At 53.7% G+C, this 17,367-nt stretch overlaps 1 protein-coding gene across 1 annotated transcript; it reads right to left on the bottom strand.

Annotated features, from left to right (window-relative positions):
* Positions 1-979: 979 nt before the first annotated feature.
* On the bottom strand, positions 980-16,783 carry Ankrd52 (ankyrin repeat domain 52). The gene is made up of 28 exons (XM_021173927.3): positions 16,652-16,783; positions 16,249-16,332; positions 15,730-15,808; positions 15,473-15,543; positions 14,305-14,505; positions 13,186-13,273; positions 12,790-12,932; positions 12,325-12,537; positions 11,993-12,071; positions 11,642-11,756; positions 11,405-11,487; positions 11,211-11,328; positions 10,965-11,033; positions 10,679-10,819; positions 10,516-10,596; positions 7,993-8,104; positions 7,725-7,796; positions 7,052-7,253; positions 6,744-6,831; positions 6,499-6,616; positions 5,455-5,674; positions 5,225-5,312; positions 5,042-5,125; positions 4,819-4,964; positions 4,649-4,731; positions 4,360-4,442; positions 4,089-4,180; positions 980-3,742 (listed from the first exon to the last, which is right to left on the bottom strand). Exons 1-28 carry the CDS (start codon positions 16,676-16,678, stop codon positions 3,492-3,494), a joined length of 3,231 nt encoding a protein of 1,076 aa, XP_021029586.1. The 5' UTR covers positions 16,679-16,783; the 3' UTR covers positions 980-3,491.
* Positions 16,784-17,367: the final 584 nt, after the last annotated feature.

Here is a 17,367-nt window from a genome sequence, read left to right as displayed (position 1 = left end):
ACATACACAGTGTGCGTACTCCAGCCCGGCAGCCTGGCCTCACCCCGCCTCTCGGGACCCCTTCCAAGACCACAGAGAGGGTTTTGGGGGTACAGTTGTAGAACCATTCACTCAGGCCCCACCATCCCCACCCCCAGCCTCTTCTCCCCTTCTAATCCAGGGAGGAAGAAGGTGCTTGGGTGGGCAGACAGCGGTGGAGACAGTGTTGAGTTTTCCTTTGGTTACATATTGAAGGCAAAGGTGAGCTGGACTTACAGTCAGAACGGATAGGGGTGAGGAAGGAGGAGGGGCCATGGCTGGGGTTAGAGAGGGAGGCGGCCCTCCTCAGCCCCTCCACCCCAAGGAACACATGTCTACGTGGGGTGGCAGTCCCTCAGTCTCATGTTTCCCACCCCCCACAGCACCAAACAAAAGGAGAAGCCCCCTCCCCCAGGGGCAACTCCCCACCCCAACCTGGGCTGTACATTCAGTGGTTTTCAGCAGTCCTATGGCTCAGGGGGCCACGGGTGGGGGAGGTAGCCCGTCAGTCTCAGAGTCTCAGATGGACAGTGGCAGTGACCCGGGTCTGTTGGTCCATTCTGGGACCCACAGTTTGTGCCATTTGTTTTTCTGAAGTACACAAACCTAGCAAAGCCACCGCCCAATCAGAAACATCCCCCCAAAATCAGAAACTAAAAACTGGCTCTTTTCATGTCGCCCTCTGATTCCCATGTCTGTTTCCCTGTCTCCTATGTAGCCCTCGCTCTGTCTCCTTTGCTGGGACCTGGGGCTGTCCCCAGGGTCCTCACGTAAATAGGCCTTTTCACAAAAGTGCTTATTACTTGAAGCAAGTGCTTTAGAGCTGCGGTGGGGAGAGGGGAGGGGGAGGAGAGGGAGAGGGAAGGAGATGTTCCCTCCCCACCCAACCCCTAAGATTGGGGGGCATTCTGCCTGTTTTACTTCTCCACACCCGTTTAAGTCAGAGAGGTTTTTTTTAAAAAAAAAAAAAATCTTAACATTAAAATAAATATGCAGTGGCCATGAGAATGGTCAAAATGCTTCAAAAACACTAGGGGCTGGGAAGCCCGGGTGGGGTGGGGTGCGGGGTTTCCTTTGGCATAAGGAGAGGAGGCTGCTTGTCCTCCAGGCCTCCTCACAGCCACATGAGGAGGGACAGAGGACCCCCTGCCATCTTCCCAGCATTGCTGACAGTGTGCCCAGGACAGCAGGGAACAGACAGCCACCCGAAATCTCATCTAGCAAAACAAAACGGGGCTCCCGATAAATCCTCAGACTCTCCTCTGTCATCACCAAGCATTGATAAAGGAGAACACGACCGATGCCCCAGTCGTCCTGGGGAAAACTTCCCTGCTCCCCAGCCCCCACCACCTCATTCCCAGCACCAAGATGAGAGGAGAGGGGGTGAAATGGGAAGATTTTAGGAGAGAGAATTGAAGTTAGGGGACAAGCTTTGCAGAACCAGCAGGGTGGGGGTGGGGGCGGCAGCCCTTAAGAGAGGTCACATTGATTGTCGTATAGGGAAGGAGAGGGCATGAAGGGATGTGGGCAAGAGGGGCATTGCAAGGCCCTTTGGCTTTAAAAACAAAAATAAAAACTAAAAGCTGCACAATCCTTCTCACCAATAATGGTCATTTGGAAGCCTTGAAATGGTTTAGGATCTGAGGGTTGGGGGCAAGCAAGACACAAAGATAAACAGGGACCATGAAAAGGAAAGATTCGGACAAACACCCTGGGCTTCTGGGACCAGCATGAGGTATGGTGCAGGGTATCTGTCGGGAGGAAGGGCTCCCTGGGATGGCCCCTCTCCCCTCAGCTCACCCCTGGCAAGGGTGGCAAGACATTCAAGGGACACAACTGAAAAAATGGGTAAAAATGAGGGTGACGCAAGCGTGGGTGGGAAGGAGGTGGAGGGGTCTCCAGGGGAGACCCCTGTACTGTGTAAACGAAGCCCATCCAGTTCTCAGTTCTCAGGGGGCAATACTGATGGCAGCCAAACTGGGCAAGGATGCACTGTGGGGTGGAGGGGCAGGACCTCTATTCAAGTTCTGTGTCTTGGCCCCTGGCTGAGGTATTGCGTGTGAGGAAGGGACACTGGGTTATGGGATTGGGTCCAACCGTGCAGAGGCTCACCAAGGAGATGGACAGGGCATCTGAAGGGACCAGGGCCAGATGCAATGCTACATTTGAAGAGAACACTGCCCTCCCCATTCCAGCCCAGTTTGGCTTCTCGGGTACATTCCAGAACCTTATCAGTGCAGAGTCTACTCAACCATCTCTCCATGCTGGGAGGGCAGGGGACTGAACTGAGCCACAGTGTCTGTCTGTCGCTCCCTTGACCAGTGCTCCTCCTCCCACGGAGGAAAGCCTGCTTCCCTAACAAGAGGTCCCCACACTGCCCCTGCCCTTCCTACCATCTTTGGCTTCATATCAGGAGTGACTGGGGCAGTGGGTACTCTCAGACATGACAGAAGGTAGAGACAGACACAGGGCATGGAAAACTCTGGGGTTGGGAAACACAGGAGGAAGAACATGGTCCCTACCTCCAATCACATGCAAACACATGCCTGAAACACAGGACATATACTAGGGCTGTAGTTTTGAAATGGGCAGGATATTAATTTGTTTCTTCCCCTAAAGAATAAAATGCTTACTTAAAAATTCATGACAAGCCTCAAAAGTTCAAGGAGAAGAGAGCCAAGGAGGGAATGGCCACAGGCTCCCCTCTCCCAAAAGAAGTTAAAAGAAAGAAGCAAGGTTAAAGTGCGTGGTGAGGGGGCCAGGCCAGAAGTGGGAAACAGGAGCAGGCTGTGGGGGCAGAAGCAGCCCTTGGTTTGCACATGAGGAGCCGGGGGAGAGCGCAAGTTCTGGGCCGGGTTCAGTAGTTGCTGCTTCAAGTGTTTGCATTTGGATTTTAGGGGTGATAGGATATGGGGGGGAAGCTCTAGGCCCCAGTGCTAAATACCCTCCCCCCTCATCCTCTAGCTGCCCCTGAAGGGGAAGGGGGGACACCCCCAGAGTGCTCACACAGTACCAGAAATTAAGGCTTCTCACTGCTGCAGGGATGGAGGGCCAAGCAGGGAGGCAGTGATGGGTATGGAGGAAGAGGAGGGGTCTGCCTGGCAGCAGAGGAGAGGGGAGTAGGGGCACAGAGGAGAGTCGGAAGGAAAAGTTGGGGGAGCTGGCAGCAAACAGGGGAAACAGAGATGGAGTCAAAGGGGGGAGCCAGGCATTTAGCAATCATTTTGGGACACTTGGCAGAAGGGATTGCCCTGGGGGTACCAAGAGCCTAGGGTGCTCCCTGTAGGTCCCAGACCTCTGCCAGGCCAGGATGGTATGGCAAAGGGTAAGCAGCTGCTCCCCAGTGCATCCTTCCCTCTGCCCCACCACCCAGTCGTGTTCTCCTTTAAAGTGCCCTAAATGTTTAGACTTTTTTTCTAAATAAATAGAATAAGATATCAAGCCACCGGCAGGGAGAGGGACATTGGAGGGGGCTACTCTGAGTAGCAGCCATCTAACCCAATGGCGCCGTGCCGCTCCTGGCTGTAGGGACAAGAGGCCCCGTGAGGCAGGGCGCCACAGCCACCCACCGTCTTGGCGGCTGCGATGCCGCAGTTCTTGAGCAGGCTGAAGCTGAAAGGACTGACGGCGTCCTTGGGTGGGAAAGGCTTCATGGTGGAAAGGATCAAGGCCAGGCAGTCTGCCACATCTTTGTTAGGAGCACAGGCCAGTGCTGGGGTGTGACCTGTGGGACCAAGGTGGAGAACTGAGGCTCAGGGTCCTGGAGTCCAGTCCCCACCCACCCTTCCAGGCCCTGAGCTCTAGGCTGTGGAGGGGAACCAAAGGAGGCACCCACCCACTGTAGCCAGAAAACCAGGCGGCAAGGACCCAGTGGGACCCAGGGTAAAGGGTAGCACACTGGGGTGTGTGGGAAGTCTTCCTGACCCTACCAGATCCACCTAGCTCCATCAGACGCCCCTGTGAGACCTAGAACACTGGTGATGTGTCCCTGCTCTCACCGTTTCCCCTGGGAAGAAAATCTCATGTATAACAAGGTTAACCTCCTGAAGAAAGTCCCTGACCCCACCCACCTTCTTCATCCACAGCCAGCACTGTGGCCCCACGACTCAGCAGGGCCTGCACCACAGAAGCCAGACCGTTGCGGGCAGCAATGTGGAGAGGCCTTAGAAGAGAAAAGCAAAGAAGTACACTGAGTAGGGTGCCAGGCTGTCTTGTCAACCCAAGGTGGGTGACAAGGACACTGAACAAATACTGTGAGCTCTAGCGAGCACCTGGAGGGCAGGTTGCTTTCTTCACCCACCTGCCTCCCCCAGCCAGGAGCCCCCTTCCCCGGGCACTCACATCTGCAGCGCACTGTTGGTAGCATTGATAAGGCCAAGGTCTTGGGTTTCTGCCAGGATCATGAGGGCACATTTCTCATGGCCCTGAGGAAGAGGAACAGAAAGGAGGTACTTGGAACAGAAGCCTAACAGGCAACAGGGTAGGAACTGGGAGGGAGGTGAGCAGAGACATGCTTCACCAGTCAGGTCGCCTAGTTAGCCCTGGTTTCTGTCACAGTCTATCCTGCACCAGGAGTCCCGCACTGTACTGAGTTCTGGCCTCCACCGGCACTCCCTACTCTGCGCAGTACCTTGCTACAAGCCAAGTGAAGGGCAGTGTTCTTGTTCTCATCCAGCACAGTCAGGTCTGCCTTCCCTCGGTACAGCAGAAATTCTACAAAGGAGACAACAGAGACTGAAGTCTCCCTGCAGAGCGGCAGCCATGTCTCCCCACCTTCCTGCTGTGGCAGACGCTACGCACCCACAGCAGCAGTCTGTCCGCTCTCAGCGGCCGTCATAAGCGCAGTGCGGCCAGTGTGGTCGGTGGCATTCACTTCGGCTTGGTGCTGCAACAGCATCCGGAGCCCAGAGACGTTGTCCGCAAAGGCAGCGGCGTGAAGGGGAGTCCTGGGGGCCAGAGTAGAATGAAACAGGGCTGCTCCTCTGCGTGGGCAGAAGCCAGAAGCAGAGGGCTTGGCACTCACCGTCCTTTGGCGTCTCGGCTGTTCACAATCTTGGCACCCAGAGCCCCCAGCAGCATCTCTGTGGTGCTGTCCTGGTTATTAATTCTGGAGTGGGGGAGGGGATCATCAGAGGCAGGAAACCAGAGGGACTCCCCACCCTCAGCCCAGGCCAGCACCCCAAGAGTATGTGATTCAGATGCTTACACTGCACAGTGCAAAGGAGTGAAGGGGTTTCCCTCCAAGTATGAGAACGGGCTGTGTTCAAGTAACAACTCCAGACAATCTTCATGTCCTGGGCACAAGGAAGGAAGTCGGTGAGGGTGAGAAATACCACGAGCCTCCATCTGCTCCGACCTGTCTTTGGCCCTCCAATCCACTTCCAGATCCCCTCCTACAGCACACATCCCTATGCCTATCAAAGGCCCCATTAGTACCAGTGTAGGAGGCCCAGTGCATGGGCGAGTATCCGCTGTAATCGACACCAGCATCTAAGGGGTCTGTGGAAAGGGCAGCCTGCAGCAGAGTCCGCAGTACTGCAGTGTGGCCACAGGCTGAGGCCAGGTGAATGGGTGTGCGGCCCTTAAAGTCTCGGCACAGTACAAATGCATCGTGGTCCAGCAGGGCAGCCAGGCAGTCCTCACAGCCAGTCACTGCCTGCAGGGCACACAGAGGTGAAAGTGGTAAGAAGCCACTCCTTTTCCAGTGCCTAGCTGCTGGGGGCTAGCCTCGGAGCAAGAATTACTTCCAGGAATCCATCCTTATCTCTACAATATTCTGGTGTTGGGGGCCAGCAGCTATATTCCTGACAGTCTGAATAGCCTCAGCCAATCCTGAGGTCTTGGAACAAAAGACCAGAGAGCAAGAAACAAGTCATCAAAGGGTCCTGTGGTTGGAAGCCAGGCACACCAGTGGTCTCGGCTATTCAGGAGGCTGAGGCTGGAGGATCGCCTGAGCTTGGGTGGAGGACTAGCCTGGGAGATATAGTGAGACCCCTAAAATAAAAGATCTGCTGGGAACAGTGGGATAGTACACCTTTAACCCCAGCACTTGGAACCTATGTGAGTTTAAAGCCATCTTGACCTACCAACTTAGTTCAGAGTCTGCCAGGACTCTGTAGTGAGATCCTATCAATAAAAGGGGGCAGTGAAGGAAGGAAGAAAGGAAAGGAGGAAAGGAAAGGAGGAAGGAAGAAAAAAAGAAAAAGAGACTAAGAGACCAGTCCTTTCAGGATAGTAGCAACAGGACATGTATGTAGGTAGAAAGCACATTCTCAAAGGGATGAACTGAGTGAGAGGAAAAAACGAGTCATCAGGAAGGGGCGGGAGATATGATCCCAGAGCAGGCAGGCGCAGGCCCAGTAAGACCGAGATAAAATCCTACTCTACTCACTAGACCTCCTGATGGCCTGCCACTGGTGGGCCCTATGCTTCTACCGGAGACCTGCCTGTGAGCCACCCCATTCCCAGCAGCCGACTCACCCCACGGTGAAGGGCAGTGCGGCCCCGGAGGTCAGCAGCATCAGCCGTGGATCCCTTCTCTAGCAGCAGATGTACACAGTCCACATGGCCATTCATAATGGCCAGCATCAGTGGGGTTCTACAGAGCAAACAGGACAAAGGGTTGAGGGGGTTCCTCACTTCTCAGCTGTTTGGCAAGGACCGAGTAATGAAAGGATGAGGGTCTGGAAGAGGGGAAAAACATTCCATTCCTGGCCCACACTCACTGTCCATAGGCATCCATGACATCTGTGATGTCAGCTCGCTCCCCACTGTCAATCAGCAAGTGCAGGGAATCGGTGTGGCCAGAGGCAGCTGAAAGAAAAGGGAACCTCAGTCAGGACAGTGCCAGGAGGGCAGGAGGCAGGAGGAGGTTAAATCTGCTCAAGGGTTGGAGTTCTGAGAAACCCTAGGGCAAAGAGAGAGCTGCAGGTAGGAAGCTGTTAATCAGGCTTGAAGTTTCCATCCCCCTTGCCCTAGTCCACTCCCAGCTTAACTGCTCGGGGATTCGGCATGGTTTAAAGGGACCACTAACCAGCAGCATGTAAAGGTGTCCACTTGCGTTTTCGCTCCTTAATGAGGGCAGAGGCACCGTGGGCCGTCAGTACCTCCACACACTCAGTGGAGCCTCGCTCAGTGGCCAGAAAGAGCGCGGTCCGGCCCTTGTGGTCCCTTACATCCAGGTTCACCAGCGTCTCAGCCAGTGTCTTCAGGGCTTCACAGTGACCGTTGTAGGCCTGCAGGCAAACAAGAAATACACAGCTAAGGACATTCCTCTTCCTACTCTGCTGTTGGGACCCAAGGGAAAGGTCCAGGTCCCACAGGTTGTCCTTGGGCTCCTTCCAGACAACCTCCCTGTCACATCCCAAGAATGTAGAAACAGGGCTGGCAAGATGGCTCAGTGGGTAAAGAGCTTGCTCTGCCAGTCAGATGGCCTGAGAGCTCTATCCCTGGAACCCACATGAAGGCAGAAGGGATCAGCTCCATCAAGTTGTCCTCAGATCTTCACACGACACATGGTACTCACCTGCCCTCACACACATCATTACAGTACACACAATCATACTAAAAAACAAAAACAAAAAAACCCAAAAAACACGAAAACTATTCTTTTAAAAGAGCAGATGCAAAGACAGGGTCACAGCACCAGCATGCCTGGCGAGTGTCAAGGTAGAACAAAAAGGAAGAGGAAAAGACGCTAAACTCACAGCTAAGTGCAAAGGGCTGACTGGAACTGTACTCTCCACATCCTCCAGGCAGTTAAAGGACATTTCTAAGAGCTGCAATGAACAGGAAAGTACATGTTGAGGTTCCGGAACTTCTAAGACATGGGCCCCCGCCACACTCACAGTAATCCCTTAATCACCCAATTCGACCGTACCCACCCGACTTAGTGATCACAAACCTGAAGGTTGTGATCCCACCTCCAGCCCTATCCTTGCTCCATAACCCCCAGGCCAAGTCCCTCGTACATACCAGTTCGAGGTTCTGTCTGTTGCCATAGGCGGCTGCATAGTGCACGGCTGTGTAGCCCTGCCTGTCCCGCAGGGAGGGGTCTGCACCATTATCCAATAAGAACTCCAGACAGCTGGGGAGTCAGGGATAGACTGTGAGGCTGGGATAGGCCCAGCCCAGCGAAGGTGCAGCTCTGGGAGGGGCAGAGGACAGGGACAAGGGAGGCCCGTGGGCCACCTTCTGCTCTCTGTAGGCTAAATTCTATTCTCCAACCCTAGCTCTGACCACACCTGGGCCACCATCCCCAACGCCATCGTCCATCCTCTGGACTCTGGTAGTTCCCAGCCTTGCTGGTAGGTGGATATGCTCGCTCCTGCCTCCAAGCCCAGCAAGCTTTGCCTAGCAGGCCAGGCTCTCCTCTCCAGGGCCCTCCTGACCACCTGCCTGCCCTGCTGGTTCTCTTCTCAGCACCTCAGTGTTCTTTGTATGCCTTGTCATAGCACAGGATCCCATGACATCCAGCATTTACCATGTACTGATGCTGTGTGCTAAGCATCTCATATGTGTCTGTTTAACTATAATTATTCTCAGAGCTAGATGTAGTTTGATCCCTACTAGCACTGAGAAAATTGAAGCAGAGGGCATAAAGAACCTTTCCAAAGTCACAGAGTTGAGCCTTTTTGAAGATTTTTCTTTTGGTTTGTGCAGCCCTCACCCTCATACGGTTCTTAACTATTCTCCCAATGGATGACTCGGGGTTGCTCCTGTGTCTGTGTGTGTGTGTTCACTTGAGTGTGTGCACGTATGCTTGCATGTATGTCAACTCTTAGCACTCAGTCCTCTCCTTCCATCACTTGGGTCCCAGGGGTGGAACTCAGGCCATGAGGTTCAGAAGCAAGCATCCCTCCCTGCTGAGCTATCTGAAGGCATGATGATTGCTTTTAAGAAGGAAAAGAATTAATTGTTAATTCATCTTGATGTATCTGAGATATGCTCTTGCTGTGTATTCCAGGCCTAGAGCTTCCTGTCCCAGCCCCATATATACAGCTGATGGGGGTGGGGGTGTTCTTTATTTTTAGGTGAGTTTTTTGCTGTTTGTGACAAAATCTTACCCACATAGCGTAAGATGTACTGGAATTCAATCCTCCTGCTTCAGATTCTCAAGTGCTAGAGGCTACAGGTAGAAATCAACACAACTAGGTGCTTTTATTTTAAAAAAAAAAAAGGGTGGGGTGGGGTGGGGAGGTCTCAGGTAACTCAGGCTGGCCTCAAATTATACGACCAAGGCTGTCCTTGAATCCTGGTCTCTACCTATCCTTTGTTACTTATTCTCACCTCCCAAGGTCTGGGCTTACAGATGTGTGCCCACCAACCACACACAGCTCGTGTTTCAAAATTTTTTTGTTTGTTTTTTTTGAGACAGGGTTTCTCTGTAAAGCCCTGGCTGTCCTGGAACTCACTTTGTAGACCAGGCTGGCCTCGAACTCAGAAATCTGCCTGCCTCTGCCTCCTGAATACTGGGATTAAAGATGTGAGCCACCACACCCGGCTGTGTTTCATATTTCTTGAGATAGGAATTTACTATGTAGTTGATGTCCTAGAACTCACAGAAAAGATCCTTCTTCCTCTGCCTCTCAAGTGTTGGGGTTGAAGGTATGCAGTTCACCTGGCTGTTTGAGATTGTTTAATAAAGTTGACTAAAGCACAATTTTAGTCATAGCAGTCTTTTTTTTTTTTTTTGGTTTTTCGAGACAGGGTTTCTCTGTGTAGCCCTGGCTGTCCTGGCACTCACTTTGTAGACCAGGCTGGCCTCGAACTCAGAAATCCGCCTGCCTCTGCCTCCCGAGTGCTGGGATTAAAGGCGTGCGCCACCACGCCCGGCTAGTCATAGCAGTCTTATCAGTGGTTTGCTCTCTAGGGAAATATTCCTGAAGACGTTTGGTTGTCATGTCTTGATGTTGGGAACGGTTTTAACATTGTACTCTACAGTGAAATCCCCACCAGCAAAGCCCCAGGGTAATTCATCTGTAGTTTTGTTTTGTTTTGAGAGAGAGTCTGACTGTATAACCCTGGCAGACCAGTAACTCACTGTGTAGACCAGGACTCAAACTCTTCTTCCTGAGTGCTAAAATGAAGGGCTGCACCACTACACCCGGCTTAATTCATCTTTTCTCCTTAGTACCAGCTAAAAGGAGGCTCAGTGGTGTCCTGCCTGCCCCGAATGAACCAAGGTCATCCCAGGGCTTACACCCAGCATCCAGGGCTTAATGCCCAGCACCTTAGCACCTAGAACACCTGGAACATGAAAGATAAGCGCTCAGTTAAAGCAGCCCGTGCGTGTTGATGTCCCAACCTCCTAGGCAGCTCCCTGTTCCTTGAGAGGAGCTGCACCTCATATTTGTCCTTCCCTACGCATTCCCCACACTGCAGGCTAACTGACGAGGCAGCGGTGGCATGGAGATTCAGGATGGGAGGAAGGATAAAAGAGAGGGCCAGGGTGGCTCTGTGGGGAAGGCACATCCCAGCAGCCTCTTCAATACTCACAAGAAGGCCTCCTTCCTACGAGACTCCTTCAGTAGCTCATCCTCTTCAGCATCATGGCTGGAAGCAGTGTGGGGTTCCGCTCTGGCAGAACACAGGAGAAGAGGTTAGGACAGCTCAAGGAGGTGCGAGGGATGAGAAGCACCAAGGTAGGAAGGAGCCTCACCTCCGGTAGGTGTCAGAGGCAGCAGCATAGTGAAGCGGCGAACAGCCCTTACAGTCGGCCTCATTGACGCCGGCCCCGGCTGTCACCAGTGTCACTGCGCACTGGTAGCTACCATTGGCAGCTGCATAGTGCAGTGGGGTCCTGGAGAGTGTGTTGAGGGACAGATCAAAGAGTCAGGGACAGATATGAACATCAGATGAGCAGCATATAGGTACACATAACATGCTCCTTGCTTATGCCCCTCCTCCCACAGCGTTCTCTCTGACACCCCAGCATACTAACCTACCTTCCAAATTTGTCTCTCCTTCTCAGGTCAGCTCCACTGCTCAACAGCAAATTAAGACACTCAACATTCCTAAAAGACAGACAAGGGGTTAATGTAAAAGCCTTGAAGCACGGCCACCAATCCCGGTAGAGGCTGAGAGTAGACACTCTGACAGTGACTATTTTCATTGTTCAAGGGAAAGAAGCCAGGCAGACAGTGGGGACCCACACCCTTGCTCTGCTCTCAAGGCCGAGGGAGAAGACGCACCCTCCTGAAGCAGCAGCATGAAGACAGGTGCGGCCAAGGCTGTCCGGTGTGTTGATGTCAAACCCAGCAGAAAGCACGTGCTCGTTGCTGAGTGAAGACACGATGCTATACAGCTGACCTGGAGGGGCACACCAGCCACATTGCATCCAGGATCCCTGCGCCACCGCCCCATCACCCAACCCATTAGCAAGTACCTGAGGAGAGAAGCTTCCGGCAACAGTCAGAGAATCCAAAGAGAACGGCTAAGTGCAGGGGGAACATGTCATGGATACCGCGCCTGGGAAGAGGTGGACAGAGTTACAGAGCTCGTTTCTATGGCCACCACCACCCTAGGAGTCAGGGTTAAGAGGGGCCCCAGCTGTGCCTTCAGCAAGCATCTCTGGACCTCTGTGTTTGATGTGGACAGTGTGGGGTCAAAGGTCCTGACTCACCGGGCAGTATCTGCGCCATTGGTCATGAGAGTGCTGATGAGTAGCTCGTGTCCATAGCGAGCAGCCACATGTAGGGGCGTGTTTCCAAACTTGTCAGCACAGTCAATCTCGCTACCTGAGGCAAGGATACACAAACAGCCCAGACTCGTCCCAGGCCTAAGTCCATTCACACCAGTTAAGGATACTCAAGTGCTATTCTATGTTGAATTGATGCAAGCATTCTGCATGCAGTATTTAGAAGCCTTAGACTGAGAAAGGCAGAGAGTTCCAAATGCCTGTCCTAAGCTGGAGAAGGGGTAGGGAAGGGGATTTCTAGGGGGGAAGAAAGCACGATGCGTCTTGAGTCCTTACCATTCTGGATGAGGATCTGGGAACGCGTGAAACGCCCGTGGATGGCAGCCATGTGCAGGGGACTTTTCCCTTCTTTACTCTGTGGGAACATGGCGGTAGTTATTAAATGTAAAGCACGATCTTTACATACATGTATGTATGTGTACACACTTTACATACATACATGTAAAGTGCCTTTTAAGAACACGTCAGTGAGGATGGAAATGTTATATGGATGCCCTGGCCACATTCTCAAGTCCCTGATAAGACCTAATTACCCACAAGACCAATGGGTAATCCCCCCAGGGAAGGTTATCTACACATGCTAGTGTGTATATCACCCTCTCAGGTACCTGGTAGTTGACGTCAGCCCCATTATTAACTAACAGTTCCAGACAGAGCGCGCCGTTGGTAGAGACAGCCGCCACATGCAGTGGAGTGAAGCCCTTGTCATTCGGCTGGTTCACATTGGCTCCTGCGTTCACGAGCTCTATAGCCACAGCATCCTGGCCCAGGTAGCAAGCGATGTGCAAAGCTGTGTTTCCAAAAGCATTGGGCTCATCGATCTGCATTTCCAGGAGTGAGGGCACAGAGTCAGAAGCAGCCAGCTAGCCTATGGGTCCTAGAAATCCGACTGCCTCAGCCCCTTCAGGCTTCTAATCCAAAACAATAACTGCACTATTATATAAGCCTTATTCAGACCCTTTCCCCATGCCCGTCTAGCCTCCCAAAAGCCCCAGCAGTCTCAACCTCTATAACAGACTTTAACTTCCAACCCCCTGTCCTAAGCCCCCAGACCCAGAGTATACTGCTCTGACCTCGGCCCCCATCCGAAGCAAGTGCTTCACCACTTCAATCTGGCCACTGGCTGCAGCTGTGTGGAGCAGCCCGTAGCCCTTTCGATCTTTACAGCTGAGGTCTGCTCCACGTGCCACCAGCAGTTTCAGGACCTCTAAATGCCCTGTGAAGAAAAAAAGTAAGGAAGGAAGAGAGACGGAAGGAGGGAGGAAAGGAAAGGAAGGAAGGAGAGAAGCAAGCAGGTGGAGGGTAAATCCAAAGGCCTTAAGCTCCACCCCCAAAGGCCCCAGGCTCTGCTCCCTCCCCAAAGGCTCTAGGCTCCTCCCCCAAAGGCTCCAGGCTCCACCCCCAAAGGGTGAAACTTGCCCTGAGGATCCTAACAATCAAATTCTCCCTTTTCCTACAGTGTCTCTCACCTAGAAAAGCTGCCCAGTGCAGCGGCTGCCGCTCCTTTTTATCGCAGACATTCAGGCTGGCTCCCTTATTCAGGAGCAGGTTCACTGTCTATATGAGGATATAAAAGACACGGGACAGGTTCATGCCCACAACCTACCAAAGTACAGATGCCTCTGACCTCCTGAAAAGAGATGTGCACTCAGAATCTTACCCCTTTGTGTTTGCAACATTGGGGGTGACAGCTGTCAGCTAATACCTCTGTTCTTTTGTTTGTTCGTTTGTTTGTTTTTTGTTTTTTTTCAAGACAGAGTTTCTCTATGTAGCCCTGACTGTCCTGGAACTCACTTTGTAGACCAGGCTAGCCTCGAACTCAGAAATCCACCTGTCTCTGCCTCCCAAGTGCTGGGATTAAAGGCGTGAGCCACCACCGCCCAGCTAATACCTCTGTTCTTGAGCAGAACAATCTGGAGAACCAGAATTGTGGGGTCAGGTACCAATGAGATGCCACTGGATAAAAGAAATTCAAGGGTTTCTTCAGGTGTTTGCAGACTCTCAAAATCGTATGAGTCTATAATAGTGTCACTTGGGCAGGACAACTATCAGGATTAATTGGGCTACAGAGTAAGTTCAAGGCTATTTAAGGTAAAATGTAAAAGGCGGGATGGAGATACAGGTGAACAGTCTATCGCTTGCCTACCATTGCCAACACTAGAACAAAAGAATTTCAATCTATGGGTTCAAAGTGTAGCTCAGTGACACAGCCTTTACCAAGCACATGTAACACACTGCTTAAAATAAATATAAAATAAATCAATTAAAAACTCAATATAAGCTGTGGATGCTAGTGTACCTTTAACCTGAGCACTCAGAAAGCAGAGGCAAGTTCAATCTTCAAGTTCAAGGCTGGCCTAGTCTACATAGCAAGCTCCAGGCCAGACAAGCATGCGTAGTAAGACTCTATCTCAAAACAAATACCCCCCCCCCCCACAAAACCCTCTGGTTAACACAATCATTCCTCTGGGGCAGGGCCCCAGTATCTGAATAACTATCTGAGCCACTCCTGCCCGTCGGGTCTGGAAGCACATCAGTTATGAGAAGGAACAGAGAGAAGACTGTGTCTAGACTGCAAGGCTCCTCACCTCGAGATGCCCACTGTGTACTGCATGGTGTAGAGCGCTGCGCCCGCTCCTGTCAGCCACATTGAGGCTGCTCAACAGGGGTGCCAGAGCCTCTGCACACTTGGTGGCCCGGTTGGCAGCAGCCACATGCAGTGGTGTCTGCCACAGCTTGTCCCGGGCATTCACATCCGCTGAGTGTGCCAACAGCAGCCCCAGCACCTTCTGTGGTGGAGCAAGGGACAAGAGAAGACAGAGGGGAGCAGGAAGTGACATAGGAGGACAGAAGGAAGAGGCTGGTATGGTGACTAGTCATCCATCGTCCTAGCATGGCATCTCTTCCTTTCCTTTACACACCTAGCCACTCCAGACCTGAGGTTGTTGGAGCTTAAACTTCTTTGTTTTGATGATGAAAACAGGGGTCTCTTCTCCAAGCCACTTAGCATCTACCACCCTCCAACCCAGGTCCCCGAAAATCTCCACTCACACCCACCCTGGGCAAATCCACACACCCCAAGCCTACTTCCAGGAAAAACAAATGGCTCCCACTGTATTAATGGCAAAAACATCCTTTCCCTTAGCCCTTCCACAGACACCAAAATCATATCATCTATAACCCCAATAAACAAACATAACTGGATCCCCTTCGAAATTCAATGTTCCTGTTAAACATGTCCCACACCATTCTCACTGGCCTTAAGCTCTCTCCCCCTGGGGGCTGGAGCCAAGGAAGTGATGGGAGATCAAAGAGGCCTTCCCTTCCTCTTCAGGGTTGATAACACCATAGTACAGGACTCAGTATGAGTTTGGGCCCTTAGGCAGTCAACTTAAATGTTGCTCGAGGGGCAAGGACACACAATCGCTACTCCCCACCCCATCACAAGGAGAGAAATCTCAGTGCCCAGAGGGGGATCAGACTTAAGGTGGCCCCCAGGGAGGGATGAGTCACTCAGGCCTGGCAGCAGGGCCCCCACAGTCTGCCAGCCCAGTGTTAAGCTCTCTCCCTGACGTCACATCAGCTGGCAGCACTCAGCCCCCCCCCCCCCAGCCAGTTCTAGGGGCAGGAAGGAGAGGCCAAACTCTGGTCTCCTCCCTGTGTGGGGCAGAAGAGTCTGTAGGGCAGAGAACTGAGTTTCTCTAGCCCTCAGCCCATCCTTTTTGAAAGGGAGAAAAGAGGTAGTAGGGTCTGTACCTCGTTTCGGGAGGCAGCGGCACGATGAAGAGGGGTCAGCCACAGTGTGTCCTTAGCGTTGACATTAGCACCTGTGTGGACACAATTTGCTATTTTGTTGGGATTTGAGGAGGGGGAGGGAAGGAAACCAATGATCAGAGTGGGTAACCTGAACGGACAGAAAGCCATTCTTGGACCAAGCACCAGCAATCAATCCTCGGATCTAAAAAGATTTCTCCCCTCCCTAAGTGCCGCACCTCCCTGCTCCCCACTTTCACCTGACATCAGTAGCAACTGGAGGATGGGGACATCGCCTACGTAGGCAGCAGCATGCAATGGGGTTCGCCTCTCTTGGTCCTGGAAAGGCAGAAAAGAGAAGCAGCTGTAGAGAGAAATTTATCCTGAACGCCAGTTCTAGTATGAGAACTCCAAGCCCTTCCCTTCCTCTAGGTTCTTCTGCAGGGTCTTAAATCCCAATATCGGGCTTCAAAAGCCAGCATCCTGGGAGGGTGGAGTCAGGGCTACCGACCAAGAAACCTACTCCTTCCCGGAGGGGTGGGGGCGCTGCAGACCCCGATGGTTGAGAAGAGAACACGGTTTTCTGGGCATCCCCAGAACCCATGGTCGGTGCTCCATGCCTGACCAACCTTAAATGCGGAGCAGGCTCCCATTTCTGGGTAGAAAGAGCTGCAGTTTCATCAGAGTAGAGGAGAAACGGAGCCGCCCCACTTGTGGGGAGGGGTCCCGAACACCGGAGCCCGGATTCCGGCTCGCCATCCTCCCTGCTCCCAACTCACCAGTACATTGATGTTCTCCTTCTGCGAGAGGAGGGAACGCACTTCCTCCACATCTCGGCTAAAGATGGCCTGGACCAGGGGCGGCTGCAGGGAGAACCAGCTTTCAGGGAGCGGGCCCGAGCCACGGCGTTACCGGGAGGTGGGGGAGCACACAGGTTGGAGGGGGGCGTCGCTGGAGGGGCTCCGCTACAGGGGTCCTGGCTGCAGCGGATTCCCGCCGTACCCCCACCGGTCGCCAGGCCCCCAAGGACACCCGCTCCACGGAGTGGAGCACGGCGTGGGGCGCGGCGGGAGCCGCGGGAACCCCGGGCTCGGGCCCAGCCTAGGCCGCACATCCCCGGGCTCGCGTGGCGGCGGTGCCCGGGCCTGGAAAGAGGAAGTGGGGAAGTGCGGGAGGGCTGACCTGGTCCGTGATGCTGAGGATCCCCATGGCCCGGCCCAGGCTCCGTCCGCATCGAGCTCGCGGCAGCGGCGGCAGCGGCGGCGGCGGCGGCGGCTCCACCGGGGACACGGGGCGGCCCAGGCGGCGGCTGCGGCGGCGGCTGCGGGGAGAGGGCGGCCCCGCCTACCGGGGGGCGGGCGAGCGGGAGCCCGCAGCGCTCCCTGGCGGCGAGCCTTGGCCGGGCCTCGGGGTGCTCACTGTCCGCGCAGGCTGCCCAGGCCTCGGCGCCCTCGCCCCGCGCCAGGACGGCCAGGACGGCCAGGGCGGCCCCGGTTCGCCCTACCCCGCGCGCGGGTTCCGCAGCTCCGCCAGCGGACCACGCTGTGCCCTCCGTTGCAGTCGGGCGGCCCGAGGGGTCTCTCGCAGGCCCATGGCACGGAGTCGGGTCTCGCTCCCCCAGTGACTCCCGAGCCCAGGACCAAACAGCGGGCGAGAGCTCACCCAGCCCACAATGCTCTGGTAGAGCGGACGCCTCCGACCGTACTCACACCCCCAAGTCCCCCAGAGATAGTGGAAACTTGGAGTGTGGCGACCCGAAACTTATAGATGGCCCCAGAGCCAGTCTCCACTGGGTAGAAAGAAAATAGCAAGATTGCTAAGCTGCAGAAAAATCTCAAGAAGCCTCCGTGAAGAGCAGGACACTTGGCAGCTGGAGAAAGGCCTCTAAACCCGACAAC

The sequence above is a fragment of the Mus caroli genome, unplaced genomic scaffold (genome assembly GCF_978045245.1).
Source record: "Mus caroli unplaced genomic scaffold, Mus_caroli_1 scaffold_9, whole genome shotgun sequence".
NCBI lineage: Eukaryota > Metazoa > Chordata > Mammalia > Rodentia > Muridae > Mus > Mus caroli.
This window is presented reverse-complemented; position numbering and strand designations above follow the sequence as displayed.

Excerpts from the sequence above, each read along its gene's own strand:
- Ankrd52 (XM_021173927.3), bottom strand. The coding sequence starts at position 16,678 with ATGGGGATCCTCAGCATCACGGACCAG. Across the intron at positions 4,732-4,818 it reads CGGACAGACTGCTGCTGTGG|AATTTCTGCTGTACCGAGGG; the intron begins GTGCGTAGCGTC and ends TCTCCTTTGTAG. Across the intron at positions 3,743-4,088 it reads GCTGGCTGTGGATGAAGAAG|GTCACACCCCAGCACTGGCC; the intron begins GTGGGTGGGGTC and ends TTGGTCCCACAG.